Source organism: Strigops habroptila, chromosome 6, assembly GCF_004027225.2.
Source record: "Strigops habroptila isolate Jane chromosome 6, bStrHab1.2.pri, whole genome shotgun sequence".
Lineage (NCBI taxonomy): Eukaryota > Metazoa > Chordata > Aves > Psittaciformes > Psittacidae > Strigops > Strigops habroptila.
The window spans coordinates 5,824,457-5,840,820 of NC_044282.2; the positions used below are offsets into that span (position 1 = coordinate 5,824,457).

At 42.8% G+C, this 16,364-nt stretch overlaps 2 protein-coding genes across 5 annotated transcripts in view; one reads left to right on the forward strand and one right to left on the reverse strand.

Moving 5' to 3' along the window:
- L3MBTL3 (L3MBTL histone methyl-lysine binding protein 3) overlaps nucleotides 1–2,064 on the reverse strand; it is a 79,776-nt gene extending 77,712 nt beyond the window's left edge. The window contains exon 1 of one of the 4 annotated variants that reach the window (XM_030490240.1): nucleotides 1,897–2,064. Coding sequence is in view for 1 of the 4 variants with exons in the window: in XM_030490239.1 (XP_030346099.1) it covers nucleotides 1,807–1,829 (23 nt within the window). In the remaining 3 variants the exon portion in view is untranslated. The other 3 variants (XM_030490239.1, XM_030490242.1, XM_030490243.1) reach the window with 3 other exon arrangements.
- The window catches only part of TMEM244 (transmembrane protein 244), a 39,904-nt gene that overhangs the window by 648 nt on the left and 22,892 nt on the right, over nucleotides 1–16,364 (forward strand). The window lies entirely within an intron of this gene.

Sequence of the window (16,364 nt, forward strand, 5' to 3'; positions counted from 1 at the left end):
AGCCGCCAGCGCCCGGCCCCGCGCTGCAACTTTTTCTCTCACGCTCTCGTGTGCGCCCGCTCCGACGGGGAGGCGGGGGGGGGGGGAAGCCATGGCGGTGGGGAGCGGGCTCCACTGCGGCCCCGCCGCGGCGCCCCCCGCCTCGGGCGCTGCCGCCCCGGCGGCCTCTCCCGAGCCCCGGCTCCGCGGGAGCGCTTTCCCGTCGTCCGCCTCCAACCCCCAAAAAATCGCTTTCCGCCTCCCCCCCGCCAACAAAACACCGCCTCACACACGTTAGCGAGAACAAGTGTGCCCATATCCTGTTGTTATGTGCACCGGCTGCGGGGACGGGGAGGGAGAGACGGGCGTGTGCGCGGGGGCCGCTCCCCCAGCCCGGCCACACTCCAGCCGAGAGCGCGCAACTTCACAGGAAAGCCGCGTCCTATTCCCTGCCCCCAGCCCCCCTCACCCCCCCCCCAGCAAAATGCGCACTCACGTGTATGTGCACTCACATACACCGCCGGCACCCCGAGGCAGCCCCCGGGAGCCCCCCAGGCCGGCCCGCGGAGCCGCCGGCGGTGACAGGCGCCGGCCCCGCCGCCGCCCGCAGCCCGGAGCGGGCAGGGGCCGTTCGCCGCCGCCTCGCGTGTCTGCCGCAGCGCAGCGAGCGCCGCGCACGCACCGCACAGAGGCAGGAACTGAGCACTCGAGCTAAAGACTTTTTTTTTTTCGCCTCTTTAAGAAAAAAAAAAAAAAAAAAAAAAGGCTAGAAGCTTTTTTTTTTTTTTTTTTTTTTTTGGTATGTGTATGTGTGTGCAAACTTTCCCCAAAATGGCGGAAATTGGGAGATGATTATATTTTAAATATCTCTCGCACACAATCACACAAAGTGCAGGAGCGACGGAAAACACAAACTCTCTCCGCTGCGCGCTTAAGAGGCCTTCGCACACGGGGACCCACGGCACATTCAACCGGTATATCCCGGCAGCCGCCACCTCCCGCCGCTTCCGACCGAAAAACAACCCGGGGCTGCTTCACACCCCTCTCCGCCGCGCATTGCCCCCTCGCAGCCCGCACTTCTCCCCGTCCTTCAGTCTGTGTGAACAAAGAGCCGGGGCTGGAGAGGGGGGGCTCGGGTGGCAGCGAGCCCCCTCCCTCCTTCCTTCTTTCCCTCCCCCCCTCCTTCGCTCCCCGCCCGGCGCTCACACGCACACCCGTGTCCGTGTCCGCGTCCCCCCCCCCCGCCACCCCGCCGCTGCACCCGCATCACATTGTTCCCAACAGCGCGGCGGTGCCCCGTAAGTGTCATTAAATGGAGCCAACTGACAAGCTCATTGGTGGGGCAAGTCTGCAAAATGTCTCTCCCCTTCCCTTCCCCCTCCCTTCGGAACCAACTCCCCCCCACCCCCCAAAAAGACCCCCCCCAACACATTTCCACAGCTCCCTCCCCCGTAGATATATATATATGTACATACACATACGTGCGTGCGTGCCCGTGTGTGTATATAAATACACAGCGCATACATCTACCCATGTACTCCCTTCGTGTGTTTGGGAAGAGAAAAAGAAATACCAGGCACCTCTCTTTCTTTTGTTCCTCTTTCACACTCGCACACTTATGATTTAGTGCGGTCCCCGGTGCCCCAGCCGCTCCCCAGCCACTTGCGAGTCACTTGCCCACTTTCCCCGGCATTAACTTCCATCCTCCCCGCCCGAGGTGGTGGGGGAGAAGCCCCCTCCCCTTCCCCAGATACGTTTCGTAAGGGAGGGAGAGGAGGTGCGCCTCTCCCTTTATCTCTCGCGCTCTCTCCCAACTTTCATTCTCACCGAGGGGGAAAATCAAACCCCATCGCCAGCTTTCGCCGCTGCCGCTCCCTGCCCGGCTGGCGGATTAGCTCGGAACCCGCCGCTCCTTACCCCCCCAAATTCTCTCTCTTTTCTCCGTCTCTCGAGTAGTTCTGACAAATATGGTCCAGGGCTGCGGGCACCAGTGAGCATGCGCCCGCCGAGCCGGGGCTGGGGAAAGGGGAAACGGCCGCCGCCGCCGCGGCTCTTCCTCCCTCGCCCGCGCTGCCGCTGCGCCCCAGCTCCGGCAGCCGCCACTGGCCACCGGCCACCGGCGGCAACCGTCGCCCTCCCCAAAACCCCGGCCGCCGCCAGCGGCTTCGGCGGAGGTGCATCATCTCCCCTGATTTACTGCCGACGCCGGAGGAATAATAAGGAGACTTGTGCAGCAGCCGCGCGCTATTTTGGGCGCTTTCAAAAATAATGCCTCGCACTTCTGGGGGAGAGGGACTGTGCGGCTGGGCCTCGGCCGCCCTGCCAGGTGCTGCTCAGGCCGGGGACTGGGCCCCGTCCTCTCCGTGAAACGGACCCGAGGCAGCGGTGGGACAGTTCTGCCCCGGCGGTGGGAGCGGGGCGCTGGCGTGGGGGGGAGGGCGCTGCTCTCTCCGATTCCAGTGAGAGGTCACCGGGGCAGGTCCGAGACCGGGCCGCCCGCAGCCGGGCTCCTCGGGCGCCCCAGGAACGCAGAGTTACTCAGCATGGTCCTTAGGATGCGCCTCGTCTCATTTAAAACCTAGCCCGCTTCCACACTAAAAGTAGTTTCCGATGTGCCACCTGCCTGGATTCTCTCCATCGTTGCCCTGCATTCCCAAAGAAAAATACCAGAATACCGTTTTCAGCATTTATTTTCTGTCACTTGTTGTTGCTCAGAAAACAGCAAAAACTGAAGGCCCTCCTTATTTGATGGGTTTGGCCTCGGTGGACTTCCTTCACCTACAAGGAGGTCAGTTATGCAAAAGGACACTAGGCGAAATAGACCTACATGAGGCCTAACTAGGCTGGGGGAGAGGGAGAAAGGAGGATGGATCACAACCAGGTGATAGTGTGTATATATATATACACTTTTAAAAATGTGTGTGCATAAAAATATATATAGTTTCAGGCAAAGTGTAAAACAACACAGAGCATAACCTTAATTATACTAATCCTAGTGGGTTTTTTTAAACCACAGAATATCTCCCTGAGGTGACTACATCCTTAAGGCAAAAAATGGCAAAGTGAATTTCTAATTTTTAATAGTTTGGCTTAGTATTATATATCCCTTAAAATAACTCTCAAATCTCAATATGTGTTATGTTAATCCCAGTCATGATCAGCATCCAAGCTTTCTCTTGATTACTACAACAGAAATACTAATAAATACTAATAAATATCCAGGAACAAGTATCAGCATTAAATATCAATAGAAATAAATACATGGCCAAAATGCTCACCTGCAAAGTCAGGCTCACTAATAAAATGGTTTATACAAGACCAAATGCAACCTTTTTGCTATTGAGGATATTCATTCTATTGTAGTAGTATCCCATGATAGGGACAGCATTGCACTGGACACAGGATAGAGGTGCTCCTTCTCTGAAAGGACTTCTCAGTCTCAGCTTCTGTTCAGTAGAGCATTTACTTCCGAGTGTGTATTAAAATATTTAAGAATCACACTTGGCAACTCTCCTCCCTCCATGCTGAAACAATTTAGACACGACTTCACTTAGAATTTTACCATACTATCTTGAGAGTTTCTATTTATTTAAATCAATTTTTCCTCACAACAGTAAAATGGGCTCACCCCTAAGTGTTTGCAGGATTGGTGCCTAGGCACAATACATGGCAGCTATTTTATGACGAGCATTTCTCACGCCGCTTCAGCTCAAATGGCATTGCATGTAGGCTGCAGTTTTTGTCAATGAACATATGTTCATTAGAAACTAATTACAGAAAACAGTATTAACCTAATTGTAATGATTAGTGATAACATACATTTAAACTCTTCTAAAACACAGATGCAAAATATAGTAAAGGATGAGAAAATTCCTACTTTCCACCAGTGAACTCTCAGCTGAGGAAATTCATGGGTTAGAAACAAAGAATAAACTGTAACTGAAGCCATTCAGTGCATTTCTGAAAATTATTTCCCAATGTTATTGAAATGGTTTTATGCAGATAGTTGCCAAATAACTAGATTATACTATTGTAGCCTTAAATTAGCTGGGCTCTGCAGAAGACAGTTAAGGAATGATACAATTTGGTACTATTTAAAACTCTTTAGGATGCTCAACCTGTACTAATTATTTCTCCAGATGACATTGAGGTTTTGGGGGAGGGTGTACCATACCCTGTTACGAAGAGGCATTTATAAGAATACAAATGATGAGTTATCTGCAGTTATTTTATTTATGCTTGAAAGACTTTGTCCCTTTTCCTTTGAAAATCTTCAAGGGAAACATAGAACTCATAAAACCCTGTTATAATATAATCCATCTAACGTACTTGCAGAAGTCATAGGAGTGTAGCCCCTTACAAAAGATGAAGACACAGGTGAAAAAGCTCCTTGAAGGATATACATTGGAAGTCAGAACTGAAACGAAGTACTTGAACCTGGGTATAGCTGACTTATTGGATCAGTAGTTTCAAATGGATAGCCCTTTGATTAAAGTAACTTGGGAAATTAATAAAGGTACCTTTTGTTCTCTTCTTCGATCCTTGCCTTAATTATATTGTGGCAGCTCATGATGTATAATAAGCCCATTATTTTGTCAATAAAAATTTATCATGTAAAAATAGGTAGAATGTTATTCAAATATGCTCTTTAAACATTAGTTCTGTTGCCATTTTATTTTATACTAGACTTCCATCTGTATTCTGAAGATGGAGGATTTTGAACACTTGTTTTCTATAAGTAAGTATGGCGTTTAATATGATTTTGGCAGTATGTTTAATGACAGATTTTGGCGTAGCTAAATTTGGTCTATAAGTATTCTTGTAAGTCACTGAATAGGTATTTGTGCTGTAGCAAGATACTGATTATTTTTCTAAGAGCATGTGCATGAACATCCATACACATGGCTTCCAAATCCCAATTACATAGCACTTCTTGGTTTCTGCAGTACAGATTAAGATGCCTTAAAGATGGCCTTATTTCTCAAACGTAGCCTGCACATAACATTTTATCACCCTTCTAGCAGCCTGTGCAGCAAATTGTGTGACCTTTCTCACCGGCGACAGTCACCAGTCTGCCACTTGATTCCTCCCGAAGCCAAGTCAGGGGGACAGGAAAAAGGGCTTGAGGCAAAAAAATACCCACTGGCAAAAAAATGTTGGTATGCTATGTTGTGTATAAAACTCTAAGCCAGGAAAATAGAAGTGTAAATGCATTAAGAAACTGGGGTTGAGAAGAGATGGTGTGTGTGCCTGTCTAGTAAGAAAGACAGGCAAATTGCAGTCTATGGTGATTCCAGTTCCTCTTGGCAGTGCTCTCTCCTCTTCAGGGAACTTGGTGTCCCTGTAGATGTGAAGAAATAATGACCAAGTCATTTTCAATAGAACTGAGTGGTTTTTGCCACTAAGCTCACAATAATTATCAAAGTTGATTCAGATGCCATGCTAAACTGGAGAGCCAGTATTATTTCCTAGCTTTAAAATTTGAATGTGTGCCCTGGCCACATCCCAACTCCATACCAGAGTGAGACTTGGGTATGTAACAGTCTTTTTTCCTGAGAGAGAAGCTTGAGTCTGAGTACTTGAAAGAAACTGCAGTGTTTTCCAGGAAGGTTTCAGCCCAGTATGCACCTGGATGCTCTCTAGGTGCAGCTTTGGAGAGCTTGTTTCTAGAGACTGGGAGTTTTGAGACATTGTGAAGTAGGTGTTTCAAAGATTTCATCAAAGTTGCAAGACTACAAAGATTTCCAGAGGTGGTCTTCATCCTGAAGGAATTCAAATAAATCACCAAAGTTACGGGATTGTCATCCAGTGTGAAGTGAATCTAGAGCCATGTTGCCTGTGAAAAGTTTGGGAAGACTTGGGCTGGAATAATGAAGTATAAAAGCAGAAGTTGTTTGTGAGAGTGAGTCAAATGCAAATTAGGACCTCTATTGGGAATATTGATGAGGACTCTTGTGCCAGGAGACGATTGAAATTAGAAGCTTGGACATGTGGGTCAGGCATTAGGGAACGGCTTGGAGCACTGGCAAAATCTTGAATCAGTTGAGGGAAGGCGGAGACGGCACTTTTTCAAGTGGTAGGGAGGAGGAGTACAAAGGTACAGCAGAGACTGTGCAATCTGGAATGGATGATAGGCCAAAAGAAATTGGCAAGAATAAAGGTCCTATGGGAGGGTGAGGAGTACTAAGAGAGACTTACCACAGAGCAGGACAAACATTGTGGAAAGGGGCAAACAGAGTGGGAGGGGGCAAGGAAGGAAAGGGGCAAGAAGGGAGGGAACCTGCATCAGGAAAAGCTGGAACAGCAGGAGATTTGCAGTCATTAAAAATGGAGTTTACTAGATGAAGTTTGAAGGGGTAGTAATGAGAAATATATTGATTATGGGTGGGGGAGAGGGCAGCCACCTCAGAGCCCTTTTTGACATAGACCTCTATTCCTGCATGCTCTTTTCTAAGGTGTGTGGCCACATTCTGCATATAAGGGCCATTATCGTTTCCCTTAGCAAAAGGCTTCACCTCTAACCATGTGTAAGATTACAACGGCCTTGCAGCAGAGCATTACATTGGAAAGCCTGTTCAAGCTGGATACTCCAGACCTGTCATCCAAAAAGCTAGTAGTCACTCTGAGAGCTAAGGCTGTATTTTTAAATAAGCACAAAGGCGGCAGATTGATGAGGCAGCACGGGAACAAACATCACTTGGGAACAGAAGCTGAATGAGAAAGGGTTGCAGCCTGCACTCCTTTTGTGGAAAACAATTCTGTTGAAATGCAACAAATGAAGGGGTTATTTTAATAATTGTTGATAGAATTTCTAGATCCATAACTGTTGCTGAAAATATCTGGAAGGGAATAAATAGCTCACCCTGTGGGTCTGATTGGACAGCAAAGCCTGGCAACACAGGGAAAGGAGGAGGAAGTCCCATCCAAGGTCCTTAAGACACAATGGCAGAGTGAGAACTTGCTCTAACTTGCTCTCCCTGGGGAGCAATAGAACAGTTTTTAGAGCAACATGTGTCAGACTTAGTGACTCACAACCACATGTGGACATTCCTCATAAAATATGAATTGATGAAGCAGTAGATGAAGAGGAAAGAATCCCAAATATTGCTTGTACTTGACATAAGATCAGACAACTCAAAGTATGCATGCGGACTCTTCTTTCTTTATTTTCAGTCCTTTTTATCTAATAGTGTCCTTCAACAAGTAAATAAACCCCTTTGTTTTAAATAGGCATTGATGATGTAAGACGGATTGCGTATAACAGGCAATACACACTTGATGTATGTGGGTAACACACAGGTTTACTCCGAGCAATCAGATTTCTCCTTGAATTGGCTAATGCAGAAGTCTGATGACAATGGTTAAAGGCAGTAGAAGGAAAACAGAAATGCAGCGAGGCTGGAGCAAATACTGAACAAAGTTTTTTTGGACATTGGTGAGAGTTTTTCCTTACCCGAGAATTCAAAATTAGGGTTGCAGCAGAAGAGGTATCCGCTAGGCCTACCAAATGTGACTGCAATTAAAGCAATAGAGAAAGCTTCTCCTGTTTGCTGTTAGGCCCAACATCCCTTGTAGAACAAGAAGTGCATCCTTCATAACATTTTTCGAATGACGTCGTGTCACGTGGACACGCAGCAATAGCGTTCCCCTCTTTGACAAGCAACAGAGAATATTAATGGGCCCTGGTTCTGAGACTGACAACAAATGGATTATTCAGAATCAGAAAAAATTATATTCTGTTGTTGCCAATCCTGACTCATAAGGCTTTGTGGATCCAACTCTTACAGTTCCTGGGTTTGAATAGTGAGCATTGTGGCTATATATTTGCTATCATGGATTGATATATCTAAATGTAAATAGTGGCTTCAGTGAGTAAAAGGGAGTTCTCATTCTGGACTTTTATGCTATGTGCTAACGCCTCACGCTAGGACATCAATCTACCAAAATCTCATTTGTTATCAAGAAAATAATGAAAAGTGTGAACTAATATTCTTGGAAAAATAATTATGCACAATAATAACAGGTGTGAGTACCTGCTTGCTACAGATTTCAAGGTTCGACAAACACGTTTTAATGGAGAACTCGGTCTCCTGGCTACCACAACAAAGCAGGCAGGATATTCTTTTCGCTTTGAGTACAGAACTGTGTACGTTAGTAGTCTGTGCAGGCTAGTGCCTGTTCATGGAAGAATCTACTCATGTTGGTTTACATTTACAGTTTCTCACAACATAATTTGATTTCAGTATCCAGTGATAACAGAACTGATGCATGCTCTTAAGCATTCAAGAGGAACTGAACTTAGGAAAATATACTTTTGCTGAAACTAGTTCATTTTCACATGTTTCAAGGCAAGCTTCATGTAACACTTTACATCGAGTCCTCCTAGCTTCTTATCCACCCAGGGAATTTTTTGCAAACCGAAAATCCTCGGTGGCTTAAGAAAGAAGATGATGTGACATGGGAACATGAGCCGTATAATCATTATAGTACTGTGCTGGGAAGCATATCTACCCTATTTTACCTAACTTGCAAATATTTAAACTGGAAAAATTCAGTTAAAACTGAAGGACTTTTAGATTTGCAGTGCACAAATACTGCATTCGAGGGTGTTGGCAAGTTCCCAAGGAACATTTAAAACTTGTTAGTATCCAAGAAAGCACAGAAGAACGTTGAGATTGTTGGCTAAACACCAATGATGGACTGCTGTTTTGGCTCTAAAGAGAAAGTGTCTTCATCTCTCACTACTCACCTGAGCAAACATGGATGTAACTAATAATTTCATAAATATGTAATCATTCTGAAAGCACCATGTATATTCTTTAATCACAAAGATAATCACAGTGATGATGATGTGCAAGGGTACTGTTACAAACCTCATCTAGGGGCTATTCTTAATGGCTAACTTCTGGCATCTCTCTTACATGCTGAGCTTGGAGCTAAGGCTTTCTGTAAAGTCAATGGTGTGAAGAACATTCCTTAGAGTAGGATTTAAACATATACTTTACAAGTTTATTGCTTTTAATTACCTATACAGTGAATTCAGATACATAAAATCATAGAATCATAGAATAGTTACGGTTGGAAAGGACCTTAAGATCATCTAGTTGCACCCCCTTGCATGCTTAACATTATAGGCTATGTGAATATCTGAACCACAGTTATCAGTCCAGAAACTTTTGTAAAAAACTGTCTTCTGCATGATGATGATGGATGATCTCTTTCCATTCATAATATTTCTGACTTCACCTATGTTGGATGACATAGCTCTGAGCATCAATCCAATGAAAAAGAGATATTACCTAAATATATCTGAATGAGTAAGAGTATATGCTATATATACATTTATTTATATTAAAATACTTAATCTTTGACAAGTAACAGGGTTGCTCTTCTCTGTGGAATGTAAGCCAAGTTTCAGCTGGAAACAAATAATTGAGTTATATAAGCACACATAAAAATAGATTGACCCACATCTATAACAACAGAATCACATTACAATAAAATGGTATTTGTTGTATAATTTCCTGAAGGCAGAAAGCACCTATATAAATGGACTTTAATAAAGAAAGCCATGTAATATTTGGTCTATACTAGGCACCCATGAAGCTCTGTGACAGGATGGTTTACATGCATGTGAACCAACACACGAACGGTTTGTCTTCCTGGTACAATGCTCTTTGCAGGGAAGATGGGTGTTCGGTTTTGGGTATCACGATCTGCATTTGTACCAGAAGGTTGATGTAAGATGACATAGTCTGAGAAGCATAAGCTGCATACAAAAAATATTAAGTAAAATTAAGATTCTTTCGTTTCTGGAATAGGCCACAGTACTGTACAGTTTTGTTTACGTTACTCCAACCGATCAGAATAGAGCTCTAGTGAGCACAGTTCTGCACACATCAGGGAATCTGCAGCTGCAGATTTGAATAGGATAGGAAGCATTATATAAACTTACTGCACATGCTGCTTCTCCGGCTGTAATAGCTAATATGTCAAGACATGCTTATAGAAACAGACACATGCATATGTGCATCGCAGACAAGGTAGGTGCTCAGCTGGAATTCAAACCAATGTGTATTTACAACTACTGTCACCACTCCTCTCTTGCACAGCTTGCAAATTCACAAGCAAAAATTCCAAATAATTTAAGTTGTAGTTCTCTTCAAAGCTAAGAGCTGGAAGTATAACATGGCAATTGTGAATAAGTAATACTTCACAATACTCACAGCAGTATCTGTTTTTACCAAGCAATATCTGTTCCTAAACCAACAGACTGTGTACAATAAGAGCACCTTTCTTTAACTGTAGCTACCATTAGTGGTGCTCTAAGCCAACTTGCGAATCCTTAAAGCTTAGTTAACTCAGAATTAGTTTTCCTCACAGTAAAAGGATCATGTACTCCAAAGTAATGAATATATCCATACCAATTTCTATTTAAAATTCTAAATTTTATTGTATATAACATTATTTTTTTAAAAAAATGTGGCAGGAATTCATTCATAACAGAGACTGTTTTTCTCATATAGTATTCTAATGGGTGAAAAGTAAATGTTGGTAGAAGCTAAGCATGGAAGATTTCAGCCTAAAATGTGTAAGTAATGAATGGCTGAAAATAGGGGATTAGAATGAAAACCATTTCTAACCTTGTTGCACTTGCCTGCTTGTAGCTCTAATACAGAGTTTATAATATAAGGGGGAGCATTTCTGCAGCATAGATCTGGTTGCTTAACCAGTAAGATGCAAATCTAATTGTTCAAGTACAGCATAGAAAGGGCAAAAACTGTTGGTTTTTTTTTTTCCACTGGTTAGTCTCTCTGCCTTAACACAAATATAAAAGTAGCCACCTGAGGCAAATTTAGGCTCCAGTTGCCACCTGAGCTTAGCTGAAAGATAGCTCAATTTTAGCGCACATTGACTCAAACGTATTTCAGCTGACTCTGTCAATAAAAGCAAAAACTAGTTGTTCTCCATGACATAGAGCCCAGTTCTCTGAAAACTAATCAAGACTACAAGGTCATCTTCACTGGTTGTTGAAGAACCATCAAAATTTTATTTTTTTTTTTTTTTGCCTCCTTTCCAACATAAACCAAATTAAAGAAGAAATCTATAGCAGAAATTTGCAGTAGATCGAGATCGGTAGAATATACAGTAGATCAAATCTGCATCATAACTGATGAGCTCTCCAGTTAGCACATAGGACCGGGTAGTTTCTATATCCCAGGAAATCATGCCAATTTCTCAGGTACTTAGTGAGTCAGATAGCAATGCTGATATTTTGAAATAAGGGCACCAATATAGACATGAGGGCACCAATCCCTCAAACAATGTAACTGCTTTATTCTGTATATATATGTGTGAGATTACAATAGCATGATCATTATGTATGTTTTTAAAATGAGGCAAAATAAAAAATTAGAAGATAAAATGTACTTCTAAAACCCACTCAGTGACTGGTCAACCAAAAGCCCCCAGAAATCAATAGGACATTAATTCCCAGTGGGAACTGGGCTCAAAAACCTTTAGACCATTTTGAAAATTTTGCCTGTGTCTAAAAACAAATCTAATGTTTCTGGAGCCAAAACCTCATGAGTTTAGTGGATCTTGTGTTTATACAATGGAACTTCAGAATGTGAAAATACCACTAACATTATGAATGCTAAGAAAAAAAAAAATAATAATTGCAGTGTTTTACATATGCTTGGCATTAGGAAAGACTGATCTATGTGACCGAAAGTAAGCTATGTAAATTAAAGCAACTAAACAAAGTGACAGCGGTAATTATATCAAACTGCTGAGTGCAGCCCTCTACGAACTGCAGTGAGCATTACAGATTCATCTGATCTTACATACATCATTCCTATTGGACTCAATGGCTTTGCAAAGTCTTAACTTAGAACTTTCTAAAAGGCATTATGCCAGCCCAGGGAACTGAACTTGCAGTGACTTTGCACAACTGCGCAGCATGTGAGAGCAGATGAGGTTCACCCAGATCTGGAATGCACAGCTGGGAGATTTCCCCAGCTCCAGCAACAGCTCCCATCCCCACTCATCCACCCCAGTCACTCCAATCCTAACATAACTGAAGAGATAATGTAGACCTAGATGGCAAATTTAAGACGTCTCTGTCATCCACATATAAAAGCCTCTGTAGGCCACAAACAGCCCATTAGGGGAAATAAGTAATTCATTCAAAGATTTACCTTTCTGACTTGTGAACCTAGCTTTTGGCTGCAGTTCATCTGCTATGTAATGATTCCCAGCAAGCAGAGTCACAAAGAAAGCAGTTTTTGATAAACCAGTTGACAAGAATCACTGCTTCTTCATAGCAGCCTTCCAATATGTGAAGGGGGCCTACAAGGATGCTGGGGAGGGACTCTTCATTAGGGCCTGTAGTGATAGGACAAGGGGTAATGGGTTCAAACTTAAACAGAGGTAGCTCAGGTTAGGTATAAGGAAGAAGTTCTTTACTGTGAGGGTGGTGAGGGACTGGAGTGGGTTGCCCAAGGAAGTTGTGAATGCTCCATCCCTGGCAGTGTTCAAGGCCAGGTTGGATGTAGTCTTGGGTGACATGGTTTAGTGCGAGGTGTCCCTGCCCATGGCAGGGGGGTTGGAACTAGATGATCTTAATGTCCTCTCCAACCCTAACTATTCTATGATTCTATGATTCTATAAAACCAACATCCCCCATGCCCCTCTGGCAATCCAAACTCATGCTGAGTTGACTGTGAGGATATGAATCACTTGGTCTTTTACCAGCAAGAAAAAAAGGAGTGAAGTCTTAATGTCCCCAGATCCAAGGCACAGGAAGTCTTGGCGCTCTTGGACTCAGCAGAGCCTGAGCAGTGAGCTCTTCCCGGTGAGCCTCCAGCCAGCTCTCCACTGCTACCATAGGAAAAGGTGTCAGAGTTATGCAGGACATGTAATAATATCCACTGAATGTGGGGGTCATTTGCTTCTTTGAAAATTTGGATTATATTGTCCAGGTATCTTGATTTAAAAAAAAATAAAAATAATCCTGAGTCTTGACAAGTAGCTTAAAAATTAGCAGTTCTGATCTTCAAGGTGAAAAAAAAATTAACTTTTTCAATATGATAATTTTTCATTCCCATGTATAAAAGCTGAAAAAAAAAAACCCAAACCCAGGCTAAAGTTTGACCTCTCTGGAATTGGGCATCTACTCTGAAACCTGGAGCTAGGTGAATTAAGCAGTCTAAATTAAAACAGATAGGAGTACAAACTTATTGTGCATGTAAGTATTATGTATGTCAGAATACATATAGTTTTCCTATATACCATATATACCATAATTTTGCAGACTGTTGGGAAGGCGGGCTTTAGGCTTGAGTAGTTCTGTATAGATGGTAATATGTATTTGGAAGAACATTTTGTATGCATACATTTTTGTTTGAATATTCTGCATCTTCATAAATACAAAGCTTGAAGTTGCTTTGAGGTTTGGCACCTGGGAAATTATTCCACTGGAGACAATTAATACACAGGGCTTGTAATTGTATATATTATGATTTATCTGATAGCACAATCTGTAGTGAAGATGTCCCAACATTTCACGCTGTAAGATACCTCTTTTAGTTACTTATAACTTTGCCAAATGGTCTGTAGACTGAAAAAGTTCTTACCAGATGCTTTTCCTTATCCTGATCATTTTATTGTTTGTTTCTCAATTTACAGATCAAATAATGTAAGCCTTTATGAGAATGAGGCTAGACAAAAAGTGCATTATGTTGCCCACGTTGAAAATGTAGGTTTTTACCTTTGAAGTTTTACTTAACTCACTGAAGTAAAAATACTAAATTTGACAGGAATGGAGGGGCTTTATGCTACGGAAATATTCCAGCTGTTCTTCTGAAAAACCTATCCACATTTTAAAAATTCCGTATCAAAAGTGTTCAGCAAAGACTTGCTAGAGATTTAGACTAGAGATAAAAACTCTGAAGAGCCCGTCTGCTGTGGGCTTACTCAGGGCTGCACAGACATAATTCTTCCTGTAATTACAGCCAAGCACCACAAAATGTGTGCCTCTCAGGGACCTTTCAGTTGACAGAGTGTAGAGGACAAAAAAAATATTGTTTGAATGCAGTGTAGGCAAAAGTGGAATTTAGAAGTTAGAGGTTGTATACATGGAGAAAGAAATGGAAGGAGTATGATAATCTAGGGTGGGACCATGAATTGCCATGTGTAGATGCAGGAGATGGGGACTGGGAGCTTGTGTGGAAGTTGAGGTTTAGAGAATGACAAACAACCAAGGTGGAAAAAGGAAAAGAATTGAGGTTAGTTGAGCAAAGGGACCGGGACAAATATGTGAAGTGAATTGGAGGAGGATTTCAGGGAATGGGATCGAAAACGAACACCAGCTAAATCAGGGATTAGGTAGTGCAAGAGGGCTAACTGGTAGTTTGGGAGCTGGTTAGTGGTTAAGCTGAATTATTTGGGTAGATAAGAAGACATGAATGTAAAAGGCATAAATAGGACTGTGAGTAAGAGTCAAACAAAACATTAAAACAATGTTTTAAAGGCGTAAGGGAAGGTTAAATGCAAGCTTTTAACACATAGGAAATGCCAACATTGATACTGCTTTTGAAACTTCAATTTGAACCCTTGGGCACAAGCATGATGATACACTATTATGGCATGATGATAGACTATTTCTTCTACAGAAAGCCAGCCTTACTCATGGAACCCCATTATAAGAAATCTCCTCTGGGTTTCCACAAGGTTGTAAATTGAAGATTACAAAACTTCTGCTTCATTGGCTCTGGCAGTTAGAAGGTGTGAAATGCATTAAGCAGTGGATTGCTAGAAGGAAAGCCACCTGCATGGAGATGCTGAAAATTAGGTTCCTTCCTTGCCACTGACAGTTCTCATGATACTAAACAAGTAAATTTAATCTAACTTTCCCAGATGGTCACTAATTATACATTTTCAGAGAGCTACCCAAAGATCTGAGATCGGGTTTGAAGTGGTGTTGGCTAGTCATAGCTGAATTCTCCTGGAACAACACTTCAGACATAAGGACTTGAAAAGTCAAGTCCTTGGCACCTTGGACACTGAATATTATGAAACAGTTTAAGTTCTCGCTTTCCCAGCCTATGGCAGTTAATGCTTCTTACCTCAAACTGTTCCTCAGGTCCAGATGTCCCTCCAAATAGAGAATCATGGAGAATCATAGAATCACAGAATGGTTTGGCTTGGAAAGGACCTTAAGATTATCTAGTTTCAACATCCCTGCCATGGGCAGGGAGGGACGCCTCACACTAGACCATGGTGCCCAAGGCTCTGTCCAACCCGGCCTTGAACACTGCCAGGGATGGAGCATTTACCACTTCTTTGGGCAGCCTGTTCCAGTGCCTCATCACCCTCACTGTAAAGAACTTCCTTCTTGTATCTAACCTGAACTTCCCCTGTTTAAGTTTGAACCCATTTGTACTTGTCCTATCACTACAGTCCCTGATGAAGAGTCCCTCTCCAGCATCCTTGTAGGCCCCCTTCAGATTTGGAAGGCTGCTATAAGGTCTCCACGCAGCCTTCTCTTCTCCAGGCTGAACAGCCCCAGTTTTCTTAGCCTGTCTTTGTATGGGAGGTGCTCCAGCTCCCTTTATCATCCTCTTGGCCCTCCTCTGGACTTGCTCGAACAGTTCCATGTCGTTATGTTGGGGACACCAACACATTTGGAAAGGTAATTTAATTTGGTAATTGTAATTTAAATTTGTTATTCCACAATTGATTTCAAGTTGAATACCTCAATAAACAACTTCTATTTATGCAAAACTACATGGATTTGTTTATTTCATCTTGAGCATTTAGTTCCATCCGACAGGGCTTTTGGCACTTTTTTGGTTAGTTTGTGATTCATCTCATGCGAGGGGTCAACTATGTTATTGAATTAAATACATAAAGAGAAAAAAACAATACTTCTGGAATAAGAAAACTATTGTAGTTTGCATTTACTGAAATAAAACCTATATTGTTAAGCTTTGTAACTAAAATAGAACCTCGACTTTTGGATAGAAACCAGAGTACAGTTTGGAGTTGCAGTAAAACATCATGTAGACAAATTAATTTCAGTGGAACAATAGTCTGAAGTGTTGCATTCATTTCATTTTCAAACTCAGGAAACCCAGACTGTGATTCTTTTATACCCAAGTAGAGTTCATTAAATGACAGCTAATGTAGGAAGATACACAGCCAAAAACCTGGGATAGAAAAGGAACATTTTTTGTAGTAATGTGGGAGGGTGAAGCTCAGAAGAGTGTTTTGTATCTTTTAGTGACTCAGGTATTACATACTCAGAAGAGTGCCTAACAGCAGAACAGCTTGCTATGTAACTTCTCAGGCTAGAGGACTGAAAGCAAAGGGTTATGCAAGGG